The 22,842-nt window shown below is 47.3% G+C and overlaps 1 protein-coding gene and 1 long non-coding RNA gene across 3 annotated transcripts; one reads left to right on the forward strand and one right to left on the reverse strand.

Moving 5' to 3' along the window:
- Positions 1–3,347: 3,347 nt before the first annotated feature.
- Positions 3,348–9,468, reverse strand: TEX55 (testis expressed 55). The gene is made up of 5 exons (XM_030020918.2): positions 9,348–9,468; positions 9,034–9,037; positions 8,048–8,532; positions 7,709–7,771; positions 3,348–6,972 (listed from the first exon to the last, which is right to left on the reverse strand). Exons 1-5 carry the CDS (start codon positions 9,363–9,365, stop codon positions 6,859–6,861), a joined length of 684 nt encoding a protein of 227 aa, XP_029876778.1. The 5' UTR covers positions 9,366–9,468; the 3' UTR covers positions 3,348–6,858.
- A 77-nt stretch (positions 9,469–9,545) lies between these two features.
- LOC115344081 lies at positions 9,546–12,159 on the forward strand. 2 transcript variants are annotated; one of them, XR_003924407.2, is made up of 3 exons: positions 9,546–9,680; positions 9,830–9,969; positions 10,402–12,159. It is a non-coding gene; the product is annotated as an uncharacterized LOC115344081 (long non-coding RNA). The 2 variants fall into 2 exon arrangements; XR_003924406.2 differs by having other exon boundaries at positions 9,546–9,657.
- Positions 12,160–22,842: the final 10,683 nt, after the last annotated feature.

Consider the following 22,842-nt stretch of genomic DNA (forward strand, 5'->3'; position numbering starts at 1 on the left):
AAAGACTTTGGAGAAGATGGAAATTTTCTGCTGGTGTTTTAGATAGCTTCTTTAAAAGGCTGACAATGTCCAGGGAAGGTCTGCTAGAAAGTGTCTCTGTATTGCTCGTGATTGTGAATTTGAGGGCTTTCTGGCCTCTGAGAGACTGCATATGTCAGTGTTGATATATCTCTTAGGATGTGGTCCCAGCTCCCAAATGGCCGTGGCTCTGTGATGGTCCTCTGGTGCTGGTGGTTCAGTCGAGTTTCATCTAACAGACTGGGAACAAGCTGTTCTGTCCGGAATTAGTGACTGCATTGCTCTTGCTGATGGTTAAAAACCTCTCCTCCAAAATCCTGTGTGTGAGTCACGAGCCACAGCATGGTAGAAAGAAGAGGTCTTGTTTGGGGACCTTTACTGCTTGTTTGCAAGGGGCCAAAGAAATTTGTTCACATTAACTGTTCCAGCTCATTACTGAAGGGTGTTCGGGGATACCTCGTTCCTCCCAAAGCCATCCTGCTTGTCTCCGCTGCATTAGCTGCTTCTGATCTAGAAGACTGTAACGGGCTGGCAGTGGAGCACTGCCATCTACACACGGTTGCCTGTTACTGTCCAGTTTCCACCACGCTGTAAGCCAAGTGCTGCAAGCATATATCTCATTTAGCTCAGCATCTCCACCATCTACCTTGCCAGAGGGCTGGAGCACCCAAGAGAAAGAGGGAGGACAGTCAAGTTAAAGCTGCATCGCAAGAGTCTCGGCAGCAGGAGGAAAGGGGAATCGCAGAGGGGTGTTGGCTGGTGCGGTGCTTGGGAGAGCTGGGATGGAAATAAATAGCATGCATGCCTTAGGCGGGTTTATAGCACTCCTGGGGTGACAGCCTCTGCCTTGGTGAGGGTGTGGTTGATGTCTCACACCGACTCATTGCTTTGGCAGAACTGTAGGCACTGTCCAATATTCTTCCTCTGAAACTCTCTTTTAAAATTGCAGTAACTAACTGGAAACTTCCTTGAGAAGCCTGACTATCACACGCCTGGGGTTTGACCCAATCCTGTACCCAGCTGTACCTGGGTTTTAGTTTCAGGTGGTCGATGGATGGAGCTGTGCTTTGGGCCATCCAGCCCTTTTCTCCTCTACTTTTAGCTGCTCCACGGCTGGATATAAACGCCTGAGTTAGTCTCCCTGCCTCTTAACAGCCTTTAGCAGAGGCTCAGCCGGTCTGTGCTGCCCTCTCATGGGCACACGCAGGAAAGGTTAAGTTTCACCTTTTTCTTCAAGATGCTTTTTAACCTACTACTCAAGGGCCATTTTTCAACACATGGTTTCTGAAAAGCCAGGAAGGCTTATGAACAACTTCTAAGAGGTAACTACGAAAAGAAATTCTGTCTACAGTTGTGCTGGACCCTGCTCAGCTCTTACCTTTCTAAAGAGCTTTGCTCTTCATTTGGAAACGTTTAGACAGCTAATAGGGCAAAAAGTAGGGAGCTGTTGCTCCCAACAACAGGCTGAGCTCCCATATGCACACCTATCACCTGCCGTGTCAAACATATATCAGCATCATGGCATCAGACCATGGTCAAGGAGTCTCTCAAGATAGCTCTGTTTTGCTACCAAGGATTCAAACAACAGGAGCAAAAGCTGCATTCTCCAATGGGCAGTACTTGCTTTCAGTACTGTGGGGTTTCAGCAAACTTCCAACACTGCCCTTCCCTGAATCTCCTTGCAAAAAGGCAGGATATTCTGCTTGACCCAAGGGGATACTTAAACAACGGTGGGATAGAGCAGGCATCGCTCTGCTCTTCAGAGGGACTCCTGTGGTGTTCATGGTGTTTATGCAACTTTGAGCCACTGTTTAAAATCTTTGGCCTTCTGACCACTTGCCCAAATTTTAATATAGCCTTTTCCCTAATGTCTACTCATCTGTCCAAACACCAACAGCTCCTCAAGGTGGGAACTATTTTGCTTCAAGGGCTGGTATGACATGCATTTTCCCCATTAACAGACAAATGTGCTATTCCACATGTCTCTATTCACCTCTGTTTCCTGTGTTATACTAGAAGATAAACTGAAGGACGGGAAGGAGGAAGGACAGAGGTCACCTCTTGTTCTTACAAACTTCCTAACCCTAACATGGATCCTGGCTCCTAGTTCGTAAGAAGAATTTTAAAGTGTTGGACCAGGTGATTCCAAGCAAGATGTTTGTCTTAAAGGCTTGTAAGTTTATGGTGAAGTTTTCACAGTCAGTGTAAGCTGGATGTTGCACTCCCCTAACTACATTGCCTACCTTTTTTACTTTGTGAACTGTACTAGATAGCTGTGTGCCATCATACGTCTGGCTCTGTGTAGTCCCGTGTTCCTCCATCTCTTGCCACCTTAATGAATGACAATGAACAAGAAGTTAATTTTGGTCTCAAAGCAAATAACAACAAATAAAGCAAGTGAGTCCATCTCACAGTTTGTTTCTTCCCTGGTATTACTGCACTGCAGTTTGTGAAATGACACCAGCGAAGGAGGGTGAGCTCTTCCCACCTGGGAGAGGAGTTGCATGAGGAATTGGGATGATAGCCTTGAGGGAGAAAGAGAGCGTTGCTCCATTTGTTCATACCACGCATTTCTAATACAGACCAAATACCGCAGTGTCTGCAGACAGTTTCCAGTCTTGAATTACATGTATAGGAATCTCTTGGGATTGCTTTGCCTAACTTCAGCTGTTCTGCAGTGACATTCCAGCCCACCACCTTTCCCCAGGACAAGATGGCAAGTGACTGTTCATCCAGCCCATGTCACCCCAACAACTCGCAGTTCCCCTTTTCATTTGTGTATCTTGAGGCATGGCCATGAACTTTTAGTGATGCTGCTACATCAAAGATGTCCATGAAGGCAGTCCCAAAAAAGGAATGCAGCCATGGATATTGATGCCTGGCCTTAAGGGAATGTTTCTTCTTCTGCATTTCATCTGGCTGAATGAATGGTCAAGAGAAGCTTTCCCTTGAATACAACCTGAGGACATGTCAGACAGGGTTTGATCAATTTGCCCTGGTATATTCCCTTTCTAAGTGCTCCCACATTCTCCAGTCTTCAGCTTGAGCTCTCTCTTGAGCTAAGCTCTTTGTTGGGTTTTACCCAGAGGTTAATTTCTTTCATTTCAGACATGCAGCCCTGAATAGCTGATGCTGCCTACTTGGAGTTTCACATCATTGTGAAACTTTTAAATCAATGCCATTAAACTAGCTTAAGGTTGGTGTTATGTAGGAATGATTCATATCCAGTGAGTCACAATGAAATGTCTCATGCTATAAGTAGCTGGCCATTGAAAAGCTATTCTGCTTGTGCCCTCCGCCTAACTAAGAAGTGGAGCAGAGTCTGTGTGAACTTTTCAAAGGACCTTTAATCACCAGTTACAACGTTATGGGTTTTTTTTTTTTTAATTGGTTAAGAGGCAGTACACAAGCAACTTTAGTATCGCTTGGGGCGTGTGAGTAATTTTAAGTTCATTACAAAGATGGCAGAAAAGAATCTGATATTTTGATCCAAGACACCTATTTCAAGGTGTGTACAATTTCTTTCTGGCTGGCCCCTCCACATCCTGCTTCTGGGGGATTACAAGGTTCACAGCAAAAACGGTCATGCTATTTGGCAGCTGAACTGGATGTCATACTCCTAGGCCGGTCCACGGACCAGCAAAAAATCTCAGCTGTGAGAATACGGCACTTTCTCGGTGCCCAGCTCAAACTATGGAGGAAACACCCTTGCGAACTACAAAGTTCTCTCCAACCTCACCGCCTTCCACTCCATGACCTATTCCTATCCATTAGAAGCACTCAGAAATACACAGGTGCGGGTAAAAAACCAAAACACTTTTCTAAAAAGAATGCACTTCAGTGCACAGGCATATCTCTCGTGGAGAGGAGAAAGAGCAAACAACAGATGTTAGTCACGTTGCTTAGCACACTACTGGAGGGCATTCAAATATACAGTGACTAGCGTGCTATAAGGACTTATATGGAATAGTTTCGGTTACACACAATGAACTGCTAATTCCTTCAGAGCACCCAAGGCAAGAAATGTAACGACAGTTTAATGTCATGTTGATAAATGTCCACTTAATGAAGAAGAAACATGGATCTGATGGTTTGGGAAAGACATTATGGAAAAGGGACAGGCACTCTGGAATTCAGACTACAATGAATGTTTCCATTTTAAATCTAACTTTTCTCCTTTTCTTCGCCACAAAAAAGCCTTCACACACACAAACAGCAGAGGTGCATTAGTGCCTTAATGTGAGGTAGAATTTTTCTAGATCTAAGGTGTATTTTTCAGCAAAACTCTGAAGCAAATCAAAAAGGACAACTGTGTTGCACCAGCCTGAACACAATAATCTGCACACCTTCTGGAGGATGCTTTTTTGTTTTCATAAAACTAAGTTCCTGGACTTTTCTCCTTGAAAAAATGCAGTTCAGAATAGAATGCAATCATCTGAGAGGCTTGAGGAGAAGGAAGTGACATTTCTCCGCAGATGGTTCATGATGGGTTTTCCAAGATTTCTGGTCAAAGCCCTTGCTCAGAGCTGATCAATTCCCCTCTAAGTCTGTGAAAGCTGACGGGTTGTCCTTGGCCTACTGCCTTCCACAGTCTCTTACCATCTACACAAGCCAACTGCAGGCCCACGCAGCTGTCCTGAGTGCAGCCCCATTCATTTCTATATGACTGCTGCTCCTGAAAGGAGGGGGACCTTGATCCTAAGAAACAGAAAAGACAGGTGCTCTCTCTTACACGCACCGGAGAGGACTTCTTGCTACCATGCAGCAACTTTGGTAGCATGAGATCATGTGGCTAGGCCACCAAAGGAAAATTTTGGCCCTGATATTGCTGAGGAACACTGAGTAGGGCCTCTCTTGCAAAACTTTTGTCATCCATAAAAAGACTGCTTTCCAGTTCACTTTAACTTATCTGAAAGAGAAATAAAGGATCTTTCCTTGCATAACTCCCTTAATCCTGACATGAAGTTGAGGGCATACACTTATAGTCTGCGAACATATTACAACTCAAAAGTTTTTCATAAGTAAAAGAGAACAAAATACAATACACAAATAATAGAAACCTAGGAAATTCACAGCTAAAGCTGTTCCCAAAGCACCCTAATGCTGTTCTACAGCAAAATTCAAAGACATGCCAACATCTCCACCTCTTGGGAAAACATGCTGACAAGTGGCCACAGAGATGAAAAGGTTTCAACGGTATCTTAATCTTCCATTCATTGCCTGTTTCACAGAGGTGCATTAGCACTTCCCTTACATTCACAGGGCACGTATGTATAGGGCCAGTTACAAATTCTTGATCAAGTATTTATCAGGCTGAAAAACAATTGCTCTCTCTGTTTCATTAAGTGTCCAATTCTTCCAGTCGCTGAAGATAAGTAGGGTTTTCAAAAGCATCTCAGTGCTTCAGTGGGACCTAGATGCCTAAAGTCTACATCAAACCTCTTATAAAAGCCATGAAGATTTTACCTGAATCTTGAGCCACCTTTAGGCTCACAATACCTTTAAAACCTTCCTGCCCTATGAATGACAGGGGTGGTTACCTGCATTTAACCTGGAAGCACATGAGTTAATTGATCTTTTCTGAGAGTCTTGGATAGAAAGGCAACTCATCTCAGACACTGATTTTGTATGCCAAATACTTGCCTCTGTTATTCCCAAACTTTTTGGGCCCACACTCTGCTGTGGAGTATCATACAACCTAATCATCAGACTTTTAGCTGAAAATAGATAGATGGAAGATAAGTTTCTATGATGCTCTCTTCATAGCCATAGAGACAGTCATTTGGGAATACACTACCATCCATCAGGAAATTAGAGCACTTGCCTAAAAAAGAGAAAAGTCTGTATTGACAAAAAACTTTCTGGCATCAGCACATACACATGAAATGAAGCCAGAATAACAGTATGCTCCGTTGCACATTTTCAATAACCTTTAGGCAAGAGACAAGAAAGACAAACTTTCTTTACAGGGTGGAAACAGACACTTAGATAGTATGAAAACGAGGATCCTAAGTGTTTTGAGAGTCAAAAGCAGTTCAAATGACTGCTTGCAAAGTGTACCTTGACTCTGAATTTCCTGGGCTACCAGTGCTTGTTTTTGGTTTGTTTAGTTTTATTCACCTCCCATATTCCTGAGTGCCGTCTTCTGAAGCTGTAGAGGGTGCATGCAACTCTTGCTTTACTGTTCTGTTTATCAAAATATACACTATACTTGCAATGATACAAGCAGGACAACCCCAAAAAACAGAGTGATTGGAACCCAGCAGGGATGGTTAAGGGCAAGACAGCTGCGCCCAGTGTGTGTAAGAGGCAGAGAGACAGCTTCTTGCTTCAGGGGAGCTCTGGGGGCAGCAGAAAGGCCACAGACCTAGCCTCTCAAAGTATTAGATGGACATTGGTGCTGCTGCACAGCTGGAGACAGTAAGCCACCAATGCAGCATGAAAAAAAAGAGAGGACCGTGGGTTGCCCAGGGCTGCTTTTTAATTCTACTTGCTTTTGTCCTTGCATTGTCTGAGCTGTGAGGCTTCTCTGTACAGAGAAACAGAGTCTAGGGGTGGCCTAAATGTGGGATTTATGTATTTGTATGCAGAGACTGCATAGGAGTTCAGCAGACGTGCCTCTTCAAGATGTGCCATACGTGCATGCAGGTCCATGCACACTTTAAGATTTGAGTTTGTGCATCCAAACTTGGCTGCAGGATTTAAACCCAAGCGGAAGCACAAGAGTACAGAACAGAAAAATCAGGAAACAGAGATACAATCAGGCCTGTTCCAAGTTACTGCCAATGACTACAAAAGCACGGTGTTGTGAAGGCCCCTTGCCATACTGCAAGAGCAAGGTCAGCAGGGACGAAAAGGAGTGTACAGGATCTCTTCCAGAAACACCTTCGCATCTTCGTTCTCCTCCAATATTCCCTCCATTTCTGCCTGCCTGGCATTTATCATAGACTGCACCTGGGCAAAAGGAAAAGGAAAAGGGTCATTTGGGGGCCTATTTCCTTACCACTGGTGCCCAGAACTGACCTTGCCATTCCTCTGCAAGTTCTGTATTCAGTACGACACAAACCCAGCAGCAAATCACAAAGGTGGTGCTTCCCCTGACTGACTAGAAGGCAGTGAAGGAAAAGACTCTCTCTTCCTCCGTCTGCTTTCTTTCCTCTAACCTCCTCCTTTCCCCAAGGAGCTCCCCACACTTCTAACTCACTCCTAAACCATCGCCTCACTCCACTGACTTTGAATTTCCTGTGTTTTAATACCTTGCAGGCTCAGCAGAGATAGCTCTCCTGAATAGGGGTGTGTGGGCAGGAAGAGTGTTGCTATCCAGTGTGAGATAGAGGGAGCTGGAGAAGGGTCACAGGAATGCAGAGGGGCCTTATTTCTGTCCCTGAGCTTCCCTCACCTCTCAGACAACAGTCCTCCAGGGCACATCCACCCCATTCTCCCCCCACACCCGGCTCTTCCACACACCCATCCTCCCATACCTCTCCTCCCTCTCCTTTTAGAGCACGTGTGGTCCCTTGCACCCTGGACACTCTGCTCCTGCCCCGTGCTTCTCCTCCTCCCAAGTGAGCAGACACACAGTGAGAGAAATAATCATGGGTTGATGATGTTTCTGGTGTGCTCAGCAAAGCTGGCTTTCTGCTGTGGCCCTAACAGACAGTCCCCGCTGAGCCCCAGCAAGACACCATACCTGCAGCAACATGAACTGCAAGGGGTCCTCGGGCTTCTGGTACACCAGTTTTTCTGTGATCTCCTGAGACAGAGACAGACAGAAGGAAAGAAGTATTGATCCTTGGGTAGATGGGTGGCTGCACTTTCTGCTCCAACACTAGCTGCACTTTAAAAAGCAAGCACCTCTTTCAATCCCCAAAGATGATCAAAGGTCCTTTTATACTGCTTTTCTCAAGTTTACACTTAAGAAAGCATAGGACAAGGAGGGATCCAGGGAAGGGATAATTTCATCCAAGCTAACTTTAGGCCCAGCTTCTCAAGCAAGCCTCTGGACAGAGAAGGGGAAGAGATATTTCACCTGAAATATCTGCAGAATATTATGTTTCTCCATGTACTTAACGGAGACTTCAAAGGGGTCTTCATACACCATTGGCTGCTCCAATATTTCACATGTAGTCTCTGTCGGCTTGACTATAGCTGCTGATGACCCAGCCTCAGATGTTTTACCACCAGCCTGTGCGGAGTCAGACATGTACATCTTGACTTTGAAACCTGGCAGTTCGCCCACAGGTGATGCAATCCCACGTGAGTTTTCCCTGGACGTGGGAAATTCAACGACAGGTAACTGGCCCTCAGAACCTGGTGGTTTCTCCACAACCAGCTGGTCTGCAGACACTAGCAATTCTGCTACAGATGGCTGGTCTGCACATGCTGGTGTTTCAACCCCAGGTAAGTCATCCAGTGATGGTGGGGATTCAACTGTAGGTGTCTGGTCCTCAGATGGTTCAGCAGCTGGTGGTACACTAGATTCCTCCACTTCGGATTCTGAATGCTCATTAGGCTAAAATATTTAACAAATAAAGAACAAAGAATATTTTAAACATGTAGGCCCGCAAACCAGGTACATCTCATTACTGCATCCTTCTGCACATATGTTGCAGCCCCTCTTTGAGCATGCACTAATAGGGTTTGGTTTCTGTGACTGCTCCCACCCACACCTTCTGCCCGTGTGCCCAGGAACCCCATTTAAGCTCAGGCCCAAGCCTTCAGACCTGGTCTGAGCGATGCAGTAGGTGTACCTGTGCCTGATCCTCACTTACTGACCGGTTTTCCTAGGCGGACTCTATGTGCAATACTGTAGGTAGTTTTGTCTCTGGATAGGAGCCCCTTGGATGGATCCTGGACCTGACTCATTGCCTTGCCCTGCTTGGGACTGTCGCTGAGCCCTCTTATCCTGCACCCAAGTGCTGTGGGCCTGCGCCCTGTTGCTTAAGGGCACTGCCTGGCCTGCACTGTGGTTGCCCTCAGCTCCCGGCTCATCTTCCCGCTTGCTGCAGCTCTGGTCTTGCTCCCTGATAGCAAGCAGCTGAAATTTGGGCAGCCTTCACCCATCTCCCCCCTTGAGCAGCTCGCTGTGGACTCTGCTGTATCCAAGCCCCGCACCCCCGCTCCTAGTCCCCTTTCTCCCCCTCATCCCAAACCCTCCCTGGGCCAGAGGAGGCGGAAGCCATGACAGCTGCCCCCAGGTTTGTGGCCTGGGGGTGCAGGAGGCCGGGATGGGGCTCTCCGGGGCAGCACGGGTTGGTGCGGCCAGAGACGGCATGGGGGAAGAGGTACCCGGGATCGGGATGGGAACGGGGATCGGGATCCTGCCTCACCGGCCCCCGAGTCTCCATGACAGGCCAGGGTCGCGCTTCGCCTCCCACCGCCGCCGGCCCTTTTGTGCCGCTCGCCGCTCGCCGTAGGCGGGAGAGGAGGCGGAAGACGCCGGGGGAGGTTGCCGGGGAAACCGCCGCCCTCACGTGACTCGGTGGGCGGGGCCGCCCGTGTCACGTGGGCGGCGAGCGCCGGGCTGCCATCATGGATTAGGGCGGAAGCGCCGGGCTGTGAGGGGCCGTGAGGGGCCGCGGCCTGGGCCTGGGCCTGGGGGCCGCCCCCCCCCTCGCCCGCGTTATTCTTCCCCCCTAGGTGGGAACTAGAGAGGTCTCTGGGTGCGTGTCAGCAGCCAGCGAGCCCTCTGTGGGGACCTGCGGCTGCCCGGGGCCTGGTGGAAGCGGGGGGGGGGGGTCTCCCTTGGCAGAGGGAAGGCCGTGAGGGGTCACCCCGTCACCCAGCCTGCCACCGGCCTTTCGTTTTGCAGGGAGCTGAGTCGCTTCACGCTGAATGGCGGTGTGCTTTGGGCCCTGCTGCGCGAGAAAGCCCGTCGGCTCTTGACCCTCACCATGGCAGTGAGGAGGCCTGGAGGAGAGGGGCAGAGGCAAGCTGTACGCAGAGGGTCAGGTGAAAAAGGACACAAATCGCTTGTAAAGAGAGGCGGGGAAGCAAGAAGTAGGGTAGTAGAGCGCTGAGAAGTATTTACATGTGCGTTCATGTGAGAGGTACTTTCCCGCTCAGTTTTACATGGGTCCTCACGGTGTGCTGCGTGATGAACTTCATCAGAAAAAGCAAAGAAATGTTGCCAGTTTCCCCCCGCCAGGAGGAGATGAAAGAGGAAAGATAAAAGCTGTGCTGGGTTACCACAGTAACCAGCCTCTGAAATGCTCTGGTTCATGCTCCAGTGTGACAAGAGCTGGGATTGAAACATGAGTGGCTGAAACTGCCATGGGGATTGATGGGGTGTGAGAGGGAGGGAGATACAGGACTTCAAAACCTGTGCTAAACTAACAGATGTCACTTCCATTCAGAGCAGCTCAGTTCGTGTGTGTTTTTCAGGTTACGCTGACATTTTGAGAGAAACAGCTTCCCTGCTGCTGCAGTACTAGCTTCATGACCATGTTGCCTGTATCCTCAGCCACGCTGACCACTCAGACCATCTTGCACTGGAGCACTGCTGTTTGCACTTGGGGGATGCCAGGTCCTTACTCAACTCCTCTGAGCCCATCTTGCCTCTCCCGTTTTCCCATGTGACTGTGATGGTTCTGGACAGCGTGAGACTCCTGGCTGTTTGAGTGTGGGCTTTTTTTGGTCTGTGTTTACTTGGAAAGGTCTTGAAAGGTGCTGGGTAAAATCTGTAAAATTGTTGAAGGGTCTTAGGCAGTTGGTTGGGTGGACTCTCAGGGAGATTTCAGGCTCTGACTTCTTCAACCTCCACTAATTATCCCGTCCTCACGTGGTGGGAGAGGGTACAGTATACTGCCTGGTGCTCAGGATTGTCAGTCTTTGATTTGTGGACCCTGACATGTTTCCTCTAGGAGCTGTGGACCAACGGAACAGGCTTAAGTTTGTAGGCAGAATATTCACTGGTTTGTCTTCTACACCCCTTAGAAATACTGTGTTCTGCAGTGATCTGTGCATGTTTAAACTCACATTTGCAACCCTTGTAGCTGTGAAGAAGATTTTGCTTGATGAGGTCTTGCTGCCAGTCAGTCTGGCAACTAAGACAGCAACGTCCAGGAACAGTTGAGGTGTGAGTTAGATCTTCCCTGCCCTGCAGCTGGGTATTTCTGCACAGCTGTAATGCTCACACAGGTAGTGTATTGAGGGTCTGAAAGGAAAGCTGTAAACTGTTACATCCCTGTCATACTTCGGGGGGGGGTGTTTGCTCTAGTGACTGCAGTTACAGTTTTAACTGAAGTAGGCATCTGCTTTGAGTTGTGTGTGGATGCGTAGCTGTGTGCTGAGCCATCCCAGTGCTGTTTTCTCCACTGCAGAACTTCTCCCATGGGTTTCTCCTCTCCATCCTTTACTGGACCGGACTAAGCAGTTCTTAGCTGCCTGCTGGCTTCAAATAGCATCCTGCTGTGGGTAAATCTCGAGCCCCATGTCTTCCTGTCATCTGTGCCTCATTGGTTAACAGCAGATCTCTCCATTTCCAGCCCCACTGCCTACTGCAGGGATCTGGCTGCTGGGGCTGGAAAGCTAGGATTTTGTACAAGGAAGTAAGATGAATGACTCCATTAAATAAACATCACTGCTCTGTTTATTCTTTCAAAAGAACAGATTACAAAAAGGAGAAGATGCATTTTAAATGCATTAAAAATTCTGAGCAAAATAATGCCTTTGAATACAATGCTCATGTAACATAAATCACATGGCTTTTTTTCTATCCAGGCACATGGAAAGCAAAAACGTATTATTATATCATTATTTATATGGCACCATATGCTAAGTCTGGAACTTAAAGGCTTTGAAATAAATAAGAAAACACCAGCTGCAGATCAGCAATACGCTCCTTTATTGGGAGTCACTATGTAACTGTGGCTATCATTCCTGCTGTTAAGTTAAAACTTAAATAAATTGTCAGAGAAATAAGATAGCCATTAGAGATTCAGTGTCTGTCTCCTGGGGACGCTTTTTCTAACAGCTGTAACAAAGATCTGCTGCTGGTTTTGTCCTATCTGTGTAGTAACTCATTGTATTTGTCCCTGCAGTATCACACAGTTGTTCAGTAGAGATGGTTGAGCTGTTCGCTATAAATAATGTTGGTTAACAATGCGGCCCCTTTTGGGTTAATAAATTACAATCAAACCACTCCTGAGCCTCTTTGATTGGTTTCTTGCAAGTCCGCAGTGAAGAGTTGGAACAAATCACTTTCCACACTCTGTTCACTTTGAATATTTCTTCTTATTTTATTGAGCTGTAAATATATATATATATATATATATATATGATAGCCAAATCCTGCAAATGCCCATCTTAAACTCCTGTCACCTCATCCAGTCCTTGAAAATCATAATAGGATGCATGAGATGAAACACATTGGAAAATTAAATGTCATTGCTTAAAGGGGCAGAGGGTCAGCACCAGGCTGGGGAATTCGTCCCCTTCCTTCATGCCGGAGCTGCTGTCGGGGCTCGGGCTTTCTCCCGGGCTGAGGTTGCTGGCCGGAGCGGCGAGCTCACCTGCTACGCGATCCAGGAGGCTGCCGCAGCCCGGCCGATACCCGAGGCTGTGGCCTCGCACATCCCTGCACGCTGTGGCTCCGAGACTTTCTGACCTGTCGTTTTGCACAGTTGCAGCCAGATGTAGCTAAAGCCTTCCTGAGGTCTGGAGAGCAAAGAGCAGCTTTGCGGCATGGAGCAACGATCAAAAAAACCCAGGCTGCGAGGAAGTGGCGGGGGTCCTTGGAGAGACATCTCTGCGCATCCACGTGCTGACCTGTGACTCTGGGTGGTCGCGCGGTTGCCCGGCATGTTGGTTCCTTACCTGTACGGTGGGGTAAGTGCTCTGCCCTCCGTCCAGAGGGTTGTTGAGAAAGTAAAACTGCATTACAGGCTGGGAGGAGAGCAGGTGTAAGTGCAACAAAGCGGTGTGGAGAAAGCTGGCTCCTGCATGAGGTAGAGAGGGCTGGGACGCAAGAGGAACGCTGGGGCTGCTGACTTGCGCCCAGACTGCTCCTACACCAGCGACCTTTGACGTGGGCCCGCTTCCGACAGCAACATTGAGGAGGAGACTGCAGCAAGGTGTCTGCTTTTGTACAGGCAGCCCTGAGAGTTTGTGTGCAGAGACCAAGCCCAGAGCATACTGGCAAATTCAGCTCTTCTCCCAGTATGGCCTCTTGCTAGGGCTCCGCCAGCATTTCCCAGCAGAGAGCAGCAGAGCCTCGTAGCTGCTTGCAGGGGCTCCGAGCGCATCCTCCAAAACCTTCTTGCAGTGCTTGCTACCACGAAACACAACCGTAAACCTCCACCAAGCTCGCAGGCGCATTTCAGACCTGTCAAGAGCATTGGTGTGGGCAAACTGAAAACGCATGCTTGCAATCCCGAAGGTTTGGTGCTTTCCTGAAAACGGAGGTGTTCACGGTGAACAGAGAGACCCTTCTTGAGGGGATGCTCTCCAGGTTGTCTTTGTGCTCAGTGCCAAAAGGGAGTGCCTCAAGTATGGCTTCAGAAAGTGGGGAGGTACCTGTAGCAGGTTAAGCAAACCTCTTTCACAGATGACTAGCATGGACTAGGTAACCCCCTGAGGTCTCCTTCAGCCCCATCTTTGGGAAAGCAGGAAAGAAAGATGTGATTAGCTTCTGTGTTTGGAAATATTTGCTTCGGGAACCTGTTTAGCCTACTTTAGATTTAACCCTTTCTATTAAAGTTTCAGCTGTCTCTTTCTTGTTCCTTCCTCACCTTATAATGTTATTATGAATGTTACTGGTGATAAAAATGACTGAAAAATGTGAGATACTGCTTCTTTGCCAAGGTGTCAAAACTAATTAATCTGTGTCTAATTTAGAGAACGTTCTCCAGGAAAACGAGACTTTGTTTCCTGTTTGGAAACTTACCTGCTCTTCCTTGGGGCTTTAAAGAAGCCAAAATTGGGATTATACTGGAAGGTCCTCAGTGATACTAACCGGGGCTGTTTCTGTCATTCCTTAATTGCCCCATTCTAATTCCTGAAGCTATCATGGTTTTATACTTTCCCTTGAGAAATAATCATAGACCTTCTGGGAGGTCAAACCCTTGCGAGGGAGAAGGCTTCAGTTTTGTCTCACCATCACGTGGCACCAGAGGGAGGGGATGCTCTGTTCTGACTGAAGTCCACAGTGAACCTTCATCCCCTCCTCTCCCCATCAGCTGTGAAATCCCTGAAGGAAGGGAGAGTCCAGGCGTGATGTTCACCCGAGGGGGTGGTGCTGTGGAGGATGCTGGGGATAAGGATAGCAGCTGGGTAGTGGGAAGGCACAGGTTTGCCTCTTCAGTCCACCCTGCGAACGCTGCCTAATTGCTGTGCTCCCCTCTGCTGGGAACCCATCTTTTGCCATGGGACAGGGAGGCAGGCATGGTACTTCCATGGCTTTTGGAAGGCAAATGTATCACGCAGTGACAGCAAAACTCTGGATAACCCTGTCAGTAGGTCCTTCTTGAAGAGGCTGTAATCCACAGGCGGTTGTGAGTGGCTTTCTGCATTCCTCAAAGCCCCTCTGTCCTCGCTTTGCCGCACCCCCTCATTTGGCCCGTATGCCAAGCCAATTTAAAATGTGATGCAAACCCCCTCAGCCCTGGGGTCACTGAGCTGGTCTCCACAGCCTCCCGCCGCTCACACTACGAAGGATCTGTCCTTCTTTATTGATGCAAATGATGCTTCATCTCTGAATCGTAGCTATACATGGGAAAGGTGCAATTAGCTGCTGCAAGGAGCCGGGCCTGTCTGCCTTGCCTTGTTTAACAGAGGCTTTAATTAAAGACCCCCTGATGCTAGAAAGCCACATTAATTATTCATCTGAAAACATTTACATAGAGTCCCCCGTTTCCCTTCTTCAATAAATTATCAACTTCACGTCTCCATAATTCATCGAAATGACTAAAAATACATTGTCTCAGCCTCCAACACCTCCCTTCTCACTCTGGCTTCGTCTGTTCCAACTGTGATGGGTTCAGTATCTTAATGTGAAGGTCTCCTACTGCTCTTAAGTGAAAAGGGGGGATGGAGAAAAAGGGGGAGAGGGAAAGATTTGTCCCTGCACGAGAGTCATGCAGATGGCAGTAATTTTTCTCTTTTTCTTTCCCACACAACTGGCATCATCCTGAGGTTTGAAGAAGCTCGTCGACTATTTCTAATGAGGAGGAATCCACTGAGGGGAGGAGAAAAGAGATTTTCAGGGGCAAAAGAGGCCTGGGTTTAGACAATTTCTGTGCTCAGCTGCAGATATCCTGTGTGGCCCAGAGCCCACCAGTTGATCTCCCTGGATCACCCCCATACCCCACCTGTAGACCAGGCCAGCAGTTCCCTATGTGCCTGGTAGAGGGATGCTGCTTTACTAATTATAAGCTGTTCCAATATAGGTGTTTTAAAGAGGAAAAAAGCAGACAAGCTTAGGCAGAGGGAGAAGTTCTGCAGCAATTCACAGCAAAGATGTCACTGCAGGCGCAACTGAGGGAAAATTCACTGCAAATAGTTTTCTCCAACACATTTCACTTTGTGATAAAGTGAACTGTCACATGAGAGAGGAAAAAACCAGTCCTCTGAGGGCTTGTTTACATGGGGAGTTAAGACAAATTAGTGTGAGGTGTGAGTTAATGCGCAGAAGTCGAAGTGCATTAAACCTCTGTGTGGGTGCTCTGATACAGAAGGAAAATGGCCTCAGTTCACTATGGTGACAATTAAACAAAAGCAAAGCAAGGTCACTTTATCCCCAAATATCCATGCAGGGCTTAACATGCTTTAATTCATGTGCATTCATTTCACATCTTTGGTTAATTTACCTTAACTTTCATGAACGTCCTAACCTGCAGGGCTTGGACAAGTGTGTACTCCACCTGACTCTGAATAACTACTGTTCTTTGCAGAACCAGGAGTGGTCTGCTGCCTACAGAAATCAGACCCGATGTGCTTTCCTGGGACCAGAGGGAGCCAGTGGCGAGGAAGGGGTGACCTTCTAAGATGGTGGGTGGAAGGGGGCAGGTTGGACACTGGCAAGTTTTTTGGGATGTGGTCAAAGAGGGCATTAGAGAAGGAACCAGGAGAAGAGAGCGCTGACTCCAGAGGTTGCGCACTGAACTTTAAAGTTTAGTGTTTTCAGAAGGAAATAAAGAGGGTTCTATGTTTGGACCTGAACATATACAGGGTCTGGGTCTAAGAGTAAAAATGGGGTTGAACTGATTACAGAGTGATACACTTATCCAAAGCATTACTCTTGTCGACTTCTGTGGTTTTTTGCCCTTCCCTTGCCCTTGTTGCTGTTTTAGATGATCTGTCTTGGCTCAGCAGTGAATAGCATGGTGACAAACCCCTTGTCCGGCCATGAGAATGTGCCTAAATCTTGGGCACTGCTCTCTTGGAGCTGAGAGACTAGAAAGTCTTCCCACATCCAATTCCTGGAAGACAATCCACTGAGGTCTCTTTAAATACAAAGATGCTAGTTCTGGTTCAAGCTGTTTCTCACAAATTGGTGGAGGCTGGCGGGGCATAGGAGAGAAGTACAGCCATGCTCTTCTCTTCACCAAATACATGTTCCTGAGAGACGTGAACAATTCTACACTGTAGAATTAATGTAATGGAGAGGAATGTGTGTGGGGACATATGAAATACACAAATTTAAATACACAGGAACAGTATCTGTGGCATAGAGAATGGAGAGGGAGAAATAGGATTGTCAGCTGCAGGAGATGCTGGCTTTTCAGAGGCTGACTTTTGGAAATGGGTCACTGGAAGATCTCATCCACTTCACCATGAATGGCATGGAGTAGTACCCTCTAGTTTGTTAGCCCCAGCCCAGCTCTTGAATTAGGAGTGGATTTTAGCTTGGTGTGGTGTTAGCTCTGGGCATAACCTTTCCCCACTGACCTTTTCCTTGGAGACTGGAGGTACCATTTCATGGGATATGCTGGAAAAGAACACCAATAGAGGTCATTCTGCTACTCAGACTGTAGAAGATGCTAGGTAGCACTGAACTCAAAGTTTTCTGGCATTCAAATGGAGTCAGATACTTAGGATTAAATTTACTAAGATATAAATATAATCTATTGCTTACCAATTAAATTATAGTTCAGACTATGTTATTAAGGGATCTGAGTTAACATTCTTCTGGATGTAAGAGAAACACATCTTTGCAGGCATCAGGAAAAAGCTCCCATCCTTCTCTTCCATCTAAGCAAATTGGATTACAATTTTCTGCAGTAAGGTTTTTTAGCCCTTTATACTGTCCATGGAGACCCCTTAAAAATTGTCCAGGCTCTGGCTTCCATCCAGATGTACATAAGTATCATCAGTCTTTAGACACCTCACTCACAGTCCAGTGTTTACTGTTAAATTCATATTGGCCTTAACATGCTTTGAAGTAATAATCGGTGCTGTGTCTCCTGGGGGATAGGACAATATGTAATTGGCTTAAGCAGAAGGAGGATCTGGTTAGACATTACGAAGCCTTTACTAATGGTACAGTAATAAAGCACAGGAATAAATGGCTCAGGTCCTTCTGCCTGTAGAGAAGTTTGGATGAACACACTGAAATGATCTTGTCTTCTCCCGGAAGGAAAGCAGAGATTGTTCTTTGTGGTTTCTTTCAACTTTATTTTCTATGATTCTGCATATGCCCACAACGTTTTCTTGCCAAAAGTGACAACAGCAGCATTTTCATTGCCGCTGCATTGTCATTGAAAATGCTACCCCATCAGTGCCCCAAAGGAAGAACAGGCTGAAATAACAGAATGCCAATGAGAGCATCCTTTCTTTCCAAGCTGGCAGGAGCAAGCCATTTTGGAAGGTGATGTAGCTCTCCAATAACCCATGCTCCAGCTTCCTTGGTTGAGCCAAATTGTCTTCCTGACTTGTCAAATGGGAGAAGTGTTACCATTGTAATTAGAAACATTAAAGCAATCAAACTGAGCATACAAGCATAATTAAGGCGCTATTGGTTTATGTACCCTGCAGGCGTTCTTTTAGAATAAATGACTTTTTGGTTTAATTCAAGCCTCTTCCAAAACATCACTAAAACAAAGGGGGAAAGGAATTTCTCTCCATATATTCGCCAGTAAAACTACTTAGTTTTCAATCTCATAACCTAGTTTACACTGTTAAAATTTCCCCACACTGACAAAATCTAGAGGGTATTGCTGAATAAAGAGTGTAGCTTTAAAAGAATAAGTTGGATCTGGACAACAAGAATCAAAGAGGAGCAAGAGAGACTTCCCTGGCTCTGGATCAAGCCCTTCATAAAAGAGGAATCAGCTCTGCCGTGCCAGCGTCGGACATGATGTTATGAAAGTGCCTTCTTTCCCTGTGAAGGAAAGGTACACAGAATAATTAACAAGGCTGGAAAAGTGTTTCCAACCTAGGCGGGTGGAAAAAGGGGAGAGGAAAATCAGGAACATCTAGTGAGTATTGGGAAGCTGCAACTCTTCTGCCCCTCTGTAAGGCAGGAGTAGGGTTGGCTATGGAAGAGGTTGAGCCCCACTCATGGAGCTCGCCGGGTTAAGCCTTGGAGTAGAGGTTCAGCTCTGACTTTCTGAGGCTGAGCGTCTGCAGAAAGTAGCCACAGCCTGTCAGCTTTGGGAAAGATGGGCTCGGCGCTGTGTGCGCACACACGCGGGGTGGTGGTTTGGGTAGTGGCAAAGAAGCACAGCTACCACCCGTTAGAAGAGTGCTGCTTGTTGGCTCCTCATTCTGCTGGAGGAATACTTCTGCTTCTGAGCCTTGTAGTTATGATGGCCAATTAAGGCCAAGAAAAGACGCGCAGGGTTACCCATGGGCCAAGGCAGAGTTGCCGTACAGTGGGTTGTCAAAGAGTGGGTATATATGCAAGTGAGAAAAATATGCATCTTCTGACCTGGCTGCCTTCAGCTCACAGGAAGGTTGAACAACTGGAGAAAGGGCAGGTGGACTTTATTCGAGATTGATGTTAACTTCCCCACTGATGGGAGGTCAGGGTGTCTGCTAAGTATTCCTAGTGGTCTGGAAAGAAGACTCAAATTTGACCATCTCTAACAGGGATTTGAGGCTACAATATGTTCTCATAAACGTCTTCCTCAGGGCCAGTCTTCCCTGGTTTGTTGTACTGAGGGTCTTTGATTTATCCTCTGATGAGATCCTACACAAATACTCAATCTGACTAGTACAGGCCTGTCATGGTTTAACCCCAGCCAGCAACTAAGCACCACACAGCCACTCACTCACTCTTTCCCCCCCCGACCCCATTGGGATGAGGAGGAGAATCGAAAAAAAGTAAAACTCATGGGTTGAGATAGGAACAGTTTAATAATTGAAATAAAATAAAATAGTAATAATAGTAATAATAATTGTAATGAAAAAGAAGGTAACAAAAAGAGAGAGAAATATAACCCAAGAAAGACAGGTGATGCACAATGCAATTGCTCACCACCCACTGACCGATGCTCAGCCAGTTCCTGAGCAGCGATCTGCCCCGCCTGGCCAACTCCCCCCAGTTTATATACTGAGCATGACATTCTATGGTATGGAATATCCCTTTGGCTAGTTTGGGTCACCTGTCCTGGCCATGCTCCCTCCCAGCTTCTTGTACACCTCCTTGCTGGCAGAGCATGGGAAACTGAAAAGTCCTTGACTTCGGATAAGCACTACTTAGCAACAACTGAAACATCAGTGTGTTGTCAACATTATTCTCGTACTAAATCCAAAATACAGCACTGTACCAGCTACTAGGAAGAAAATTAACTCTGTCCCCGCTGAAGCCAGGACAAGGCCAGAAACGTACAGAGCCAGCTGTTGGTGGTGCAGATGGGAGGACATGGCCACTTGCTTTGAGGACCTGCTTTTCAAGCAGGGTTATCAAGGCCCCCGTTAGCACCGTAGGGTCACTGTCACTCACGGCTATTCCAGCCTTAGCTGTTTGCCCATGGGCCAGAAAAGTGACAGCTCCACAGTCGGCATCTCCCACCTCCAGCGCCCTGACTTAGCTGCTGTGAACTGCTGACTAAACTCATCACACATGTTCCTTCACTCAGATAACCTGGCGAACAACGGGTACTGCTGCAGCTTCCTGGTCCTGGCACTGTCCTCACAGGTGAAAAGTGCCATCTGTCAGGACCTGAATGTTCTGGACAGCTGAGAAGAGATGGGCAGCCTAAGCCATGGAGGTCGATAACAAACTCTGAGTTTTCATTATAGTTCTTCGTGCTAAAAATGAGTCACGGTAGGAGTCAATGGATGTACCCTTCCTCTCCAAAGCTGACTCAGCAAGAGGTTCCAGGATGCAAGGGTCATTTTTTGCCTCAGATTTGAGCACGCACGTGAAGGTGAGAACTGTGGAGATCACAGCTGCCTTTGCTCTCTCCAGGTCTGGCTAGGATCTGCAGGCTTAGTGACGGGAGCGAGCAGCTCCCTTATCCCAAAGCCTTGCCCGGTCAGTGATGCCGCTGCTTCCCCCGGTTGCCTGGCTTAGGGCTGCTGCAGTTCCTGGCCAGGGAAGGAAGCACAGGAGAGCCCTTGTGCTGGCGGATCTCCTGCAGCACCTCCGCAGAGGGGCACCGACACCAGTCCCCTACCTCGCTGCTTCTGTTTTTGTCCCCTGTCCCTGCTGCGTGTTGCCACAGCTGATGTACCATCTGTACAGAACAGACTGATGGCTCTTTCTCTCGCCCCACAGCCTCTGCGGAGGCAAGGGGCTGGCGACTGGCTGCGACAGACGTGCAAAAGGACAAGGTGAACGTCACAGGCAGGACCAAGAAAATCCATCCGAAACCCTGTTCCATATGGAGAAGCACAGTTCCAGCTGTTCAGCCTTTGCAGTAAGCTGGCTCTGAAGCTGCTGCTACCCTGGCTGTAATGCCAGGCAAGCACAGACCCATCAGAGCTGGTGAATAGGGGGAAAGCAGTGGGGGTAGCAGCATCACGCTGGTACAAGGAATCTCGTGATGCTATTGCTCCCCATGATTATGCTGTTAACATCCAAGCCGGGTGGAGTTTAATGAGCAAAGGTAGATGAGAAAAGGAAAACAACTGAGACAAATGATGTTTAAATGTGATGGCTCATTAAACAAAAGCTCTCTGCTATGTTTCTTTCCTTGGTAGCAACAAAAGGGACAATGGCCGTAAGTAAGAGGCAACCCACTGACAACAGGAAGGATTTATAGAAAGGAACACAATTTAGCAGTGCCACCACCAATGGGGAGAGATATTTTGCATCAAGTAACTCAAGTGAAGGGGTTTGCAATGTCTTTGCATGAGGCAGAGAGCTCTTTTCAGCCCAAATCCTAGGAGCTTCTCACTGAATATCAAGGACCAGTCCTGCTTTCCTGCACATCCGAACTCCTGCTGTCTCCAGCAGATGTTTTGGAATGCAGAAGTCAGTGCAGCACGGGCCACGGGTCTCATACTAATGCATCCATGGTCCTCTACGGCCTGGCTTACCAATGCTTGCTTGTAGGGCTTTGATCCTGACCAGATCCTGTAGTTTTTGCTGAACTGTAGGCCTTAACAGACTTTGAGAACTTAGCCTAATCAATCCCCCTCCAAAAGGCAGGAGTAGCTTCACTGGTGTCCTTCCTGCCAGCTGTATAAACTGTTCCCAAATCATCCGAGGGGTAGAGACTCTGCAGACCCCAAACTGAGCAACTATTCCAGCGTTTCATTGTCATTATCCACCTTGTCAGTATATTGTCCTATCCAGCCAGGATATGGAGGACGGATTATTTCCTCCCTCTTTGCCGAAGCCTCAGTATCGATTTTGTAATAGACTGCCTTTCAGCTTTCCAACAACATGCAAGAAAAGATCTCCATAATGTTCATCTGTCTTACAAGGCAAATGGCTACTCTGCATTTGTATAAATCATGAAACTGGGTGTGATCTTCTGCCTGAGAAAAAAGATGCAATCTATCATATTGAAGTTTCTGTTGTGTTATTTATGAGAATGGTAAAGGCAATAGTCTTCAGACATAAAATACCTGATCCCCCAGGAGCTTCCCCCAGTAAGCTCTTGAACTGAGGAGGTGGCCCTGCAATCCAGCAAGAGTGGAGGATGGGGCCCTGGGCTGCTTTGCCAATTCAGAATTTGTCAGGAATGAGAAGAGCTGAGTACATGATTACTTCCGATGTTAGGACATCTTGGATGGCAAGAGAATAATATCTTTACTGCTTTTTTCTTCTTTTCTGCATGGGCAACCTAGCCTTATCAGAAATTACATTTCCAGTCCAGGACTGGAAAATTTAGCCACTTGGATGCCCTAGAAAGTATGCTGCTAGCTCTCGCCATAAGAAAAAAATCTTAGGAGCAGACACAGAGATATCAGATTTAAACACCTTATTCATTGGCCTTTTTGAAGGTCAGGCACCACGGCACTAACCCAGATTCTAGGATTCCTGCTGAAATGGTGGTGCACAACAGCAGTGGTACAGGCCCTTTTGTCAGCTGTGCTCTGCACGTGACTGCGCTGACATTGTAAACCACAGTAAAACAAATAACTTTGTTGTAACTGCTGCAACAGAAGGTCTTCTGTCTCCCAAACATCATTTGATCCAAGAGGGATTGGACTGACTTGAAAGCAGCTTTCATCAACACCCTTTCTGTTCCAAGTGAGGAGCTTGCACCGCTGGAACTGCCTATTCACAAAGCTCATGGGAAGACAGCCAGCAAAATACAACGTCCATAAGGAAAGTGCTTATTGGTTAAAGAGATGGCAACTCTGGGGACAGGAGAAATGTTGCTGAGACAATTTATCCGCAGTGGGGAGTTTAAACATCCAGTTCTCACTCCACTGTATCTCCTGTTCAGTGGACGTCAAAATGTTGCAGTTGAGCAACATCTCATT

Source organism: Aquila chrysaetos, chromosome 7, assembly GCF_900496995.4.
Source record: "Aquila chrysaetos chrysaetos chromosome 7, bAquChr1.4, whole genome shotgun sequence".
NCBI classification, from domain to species: Eukaryota; Metazoa; Chordata; class Aves; order Accipitriformes; family Accipitridae; genus Aquila; species Aquila chrysaetos.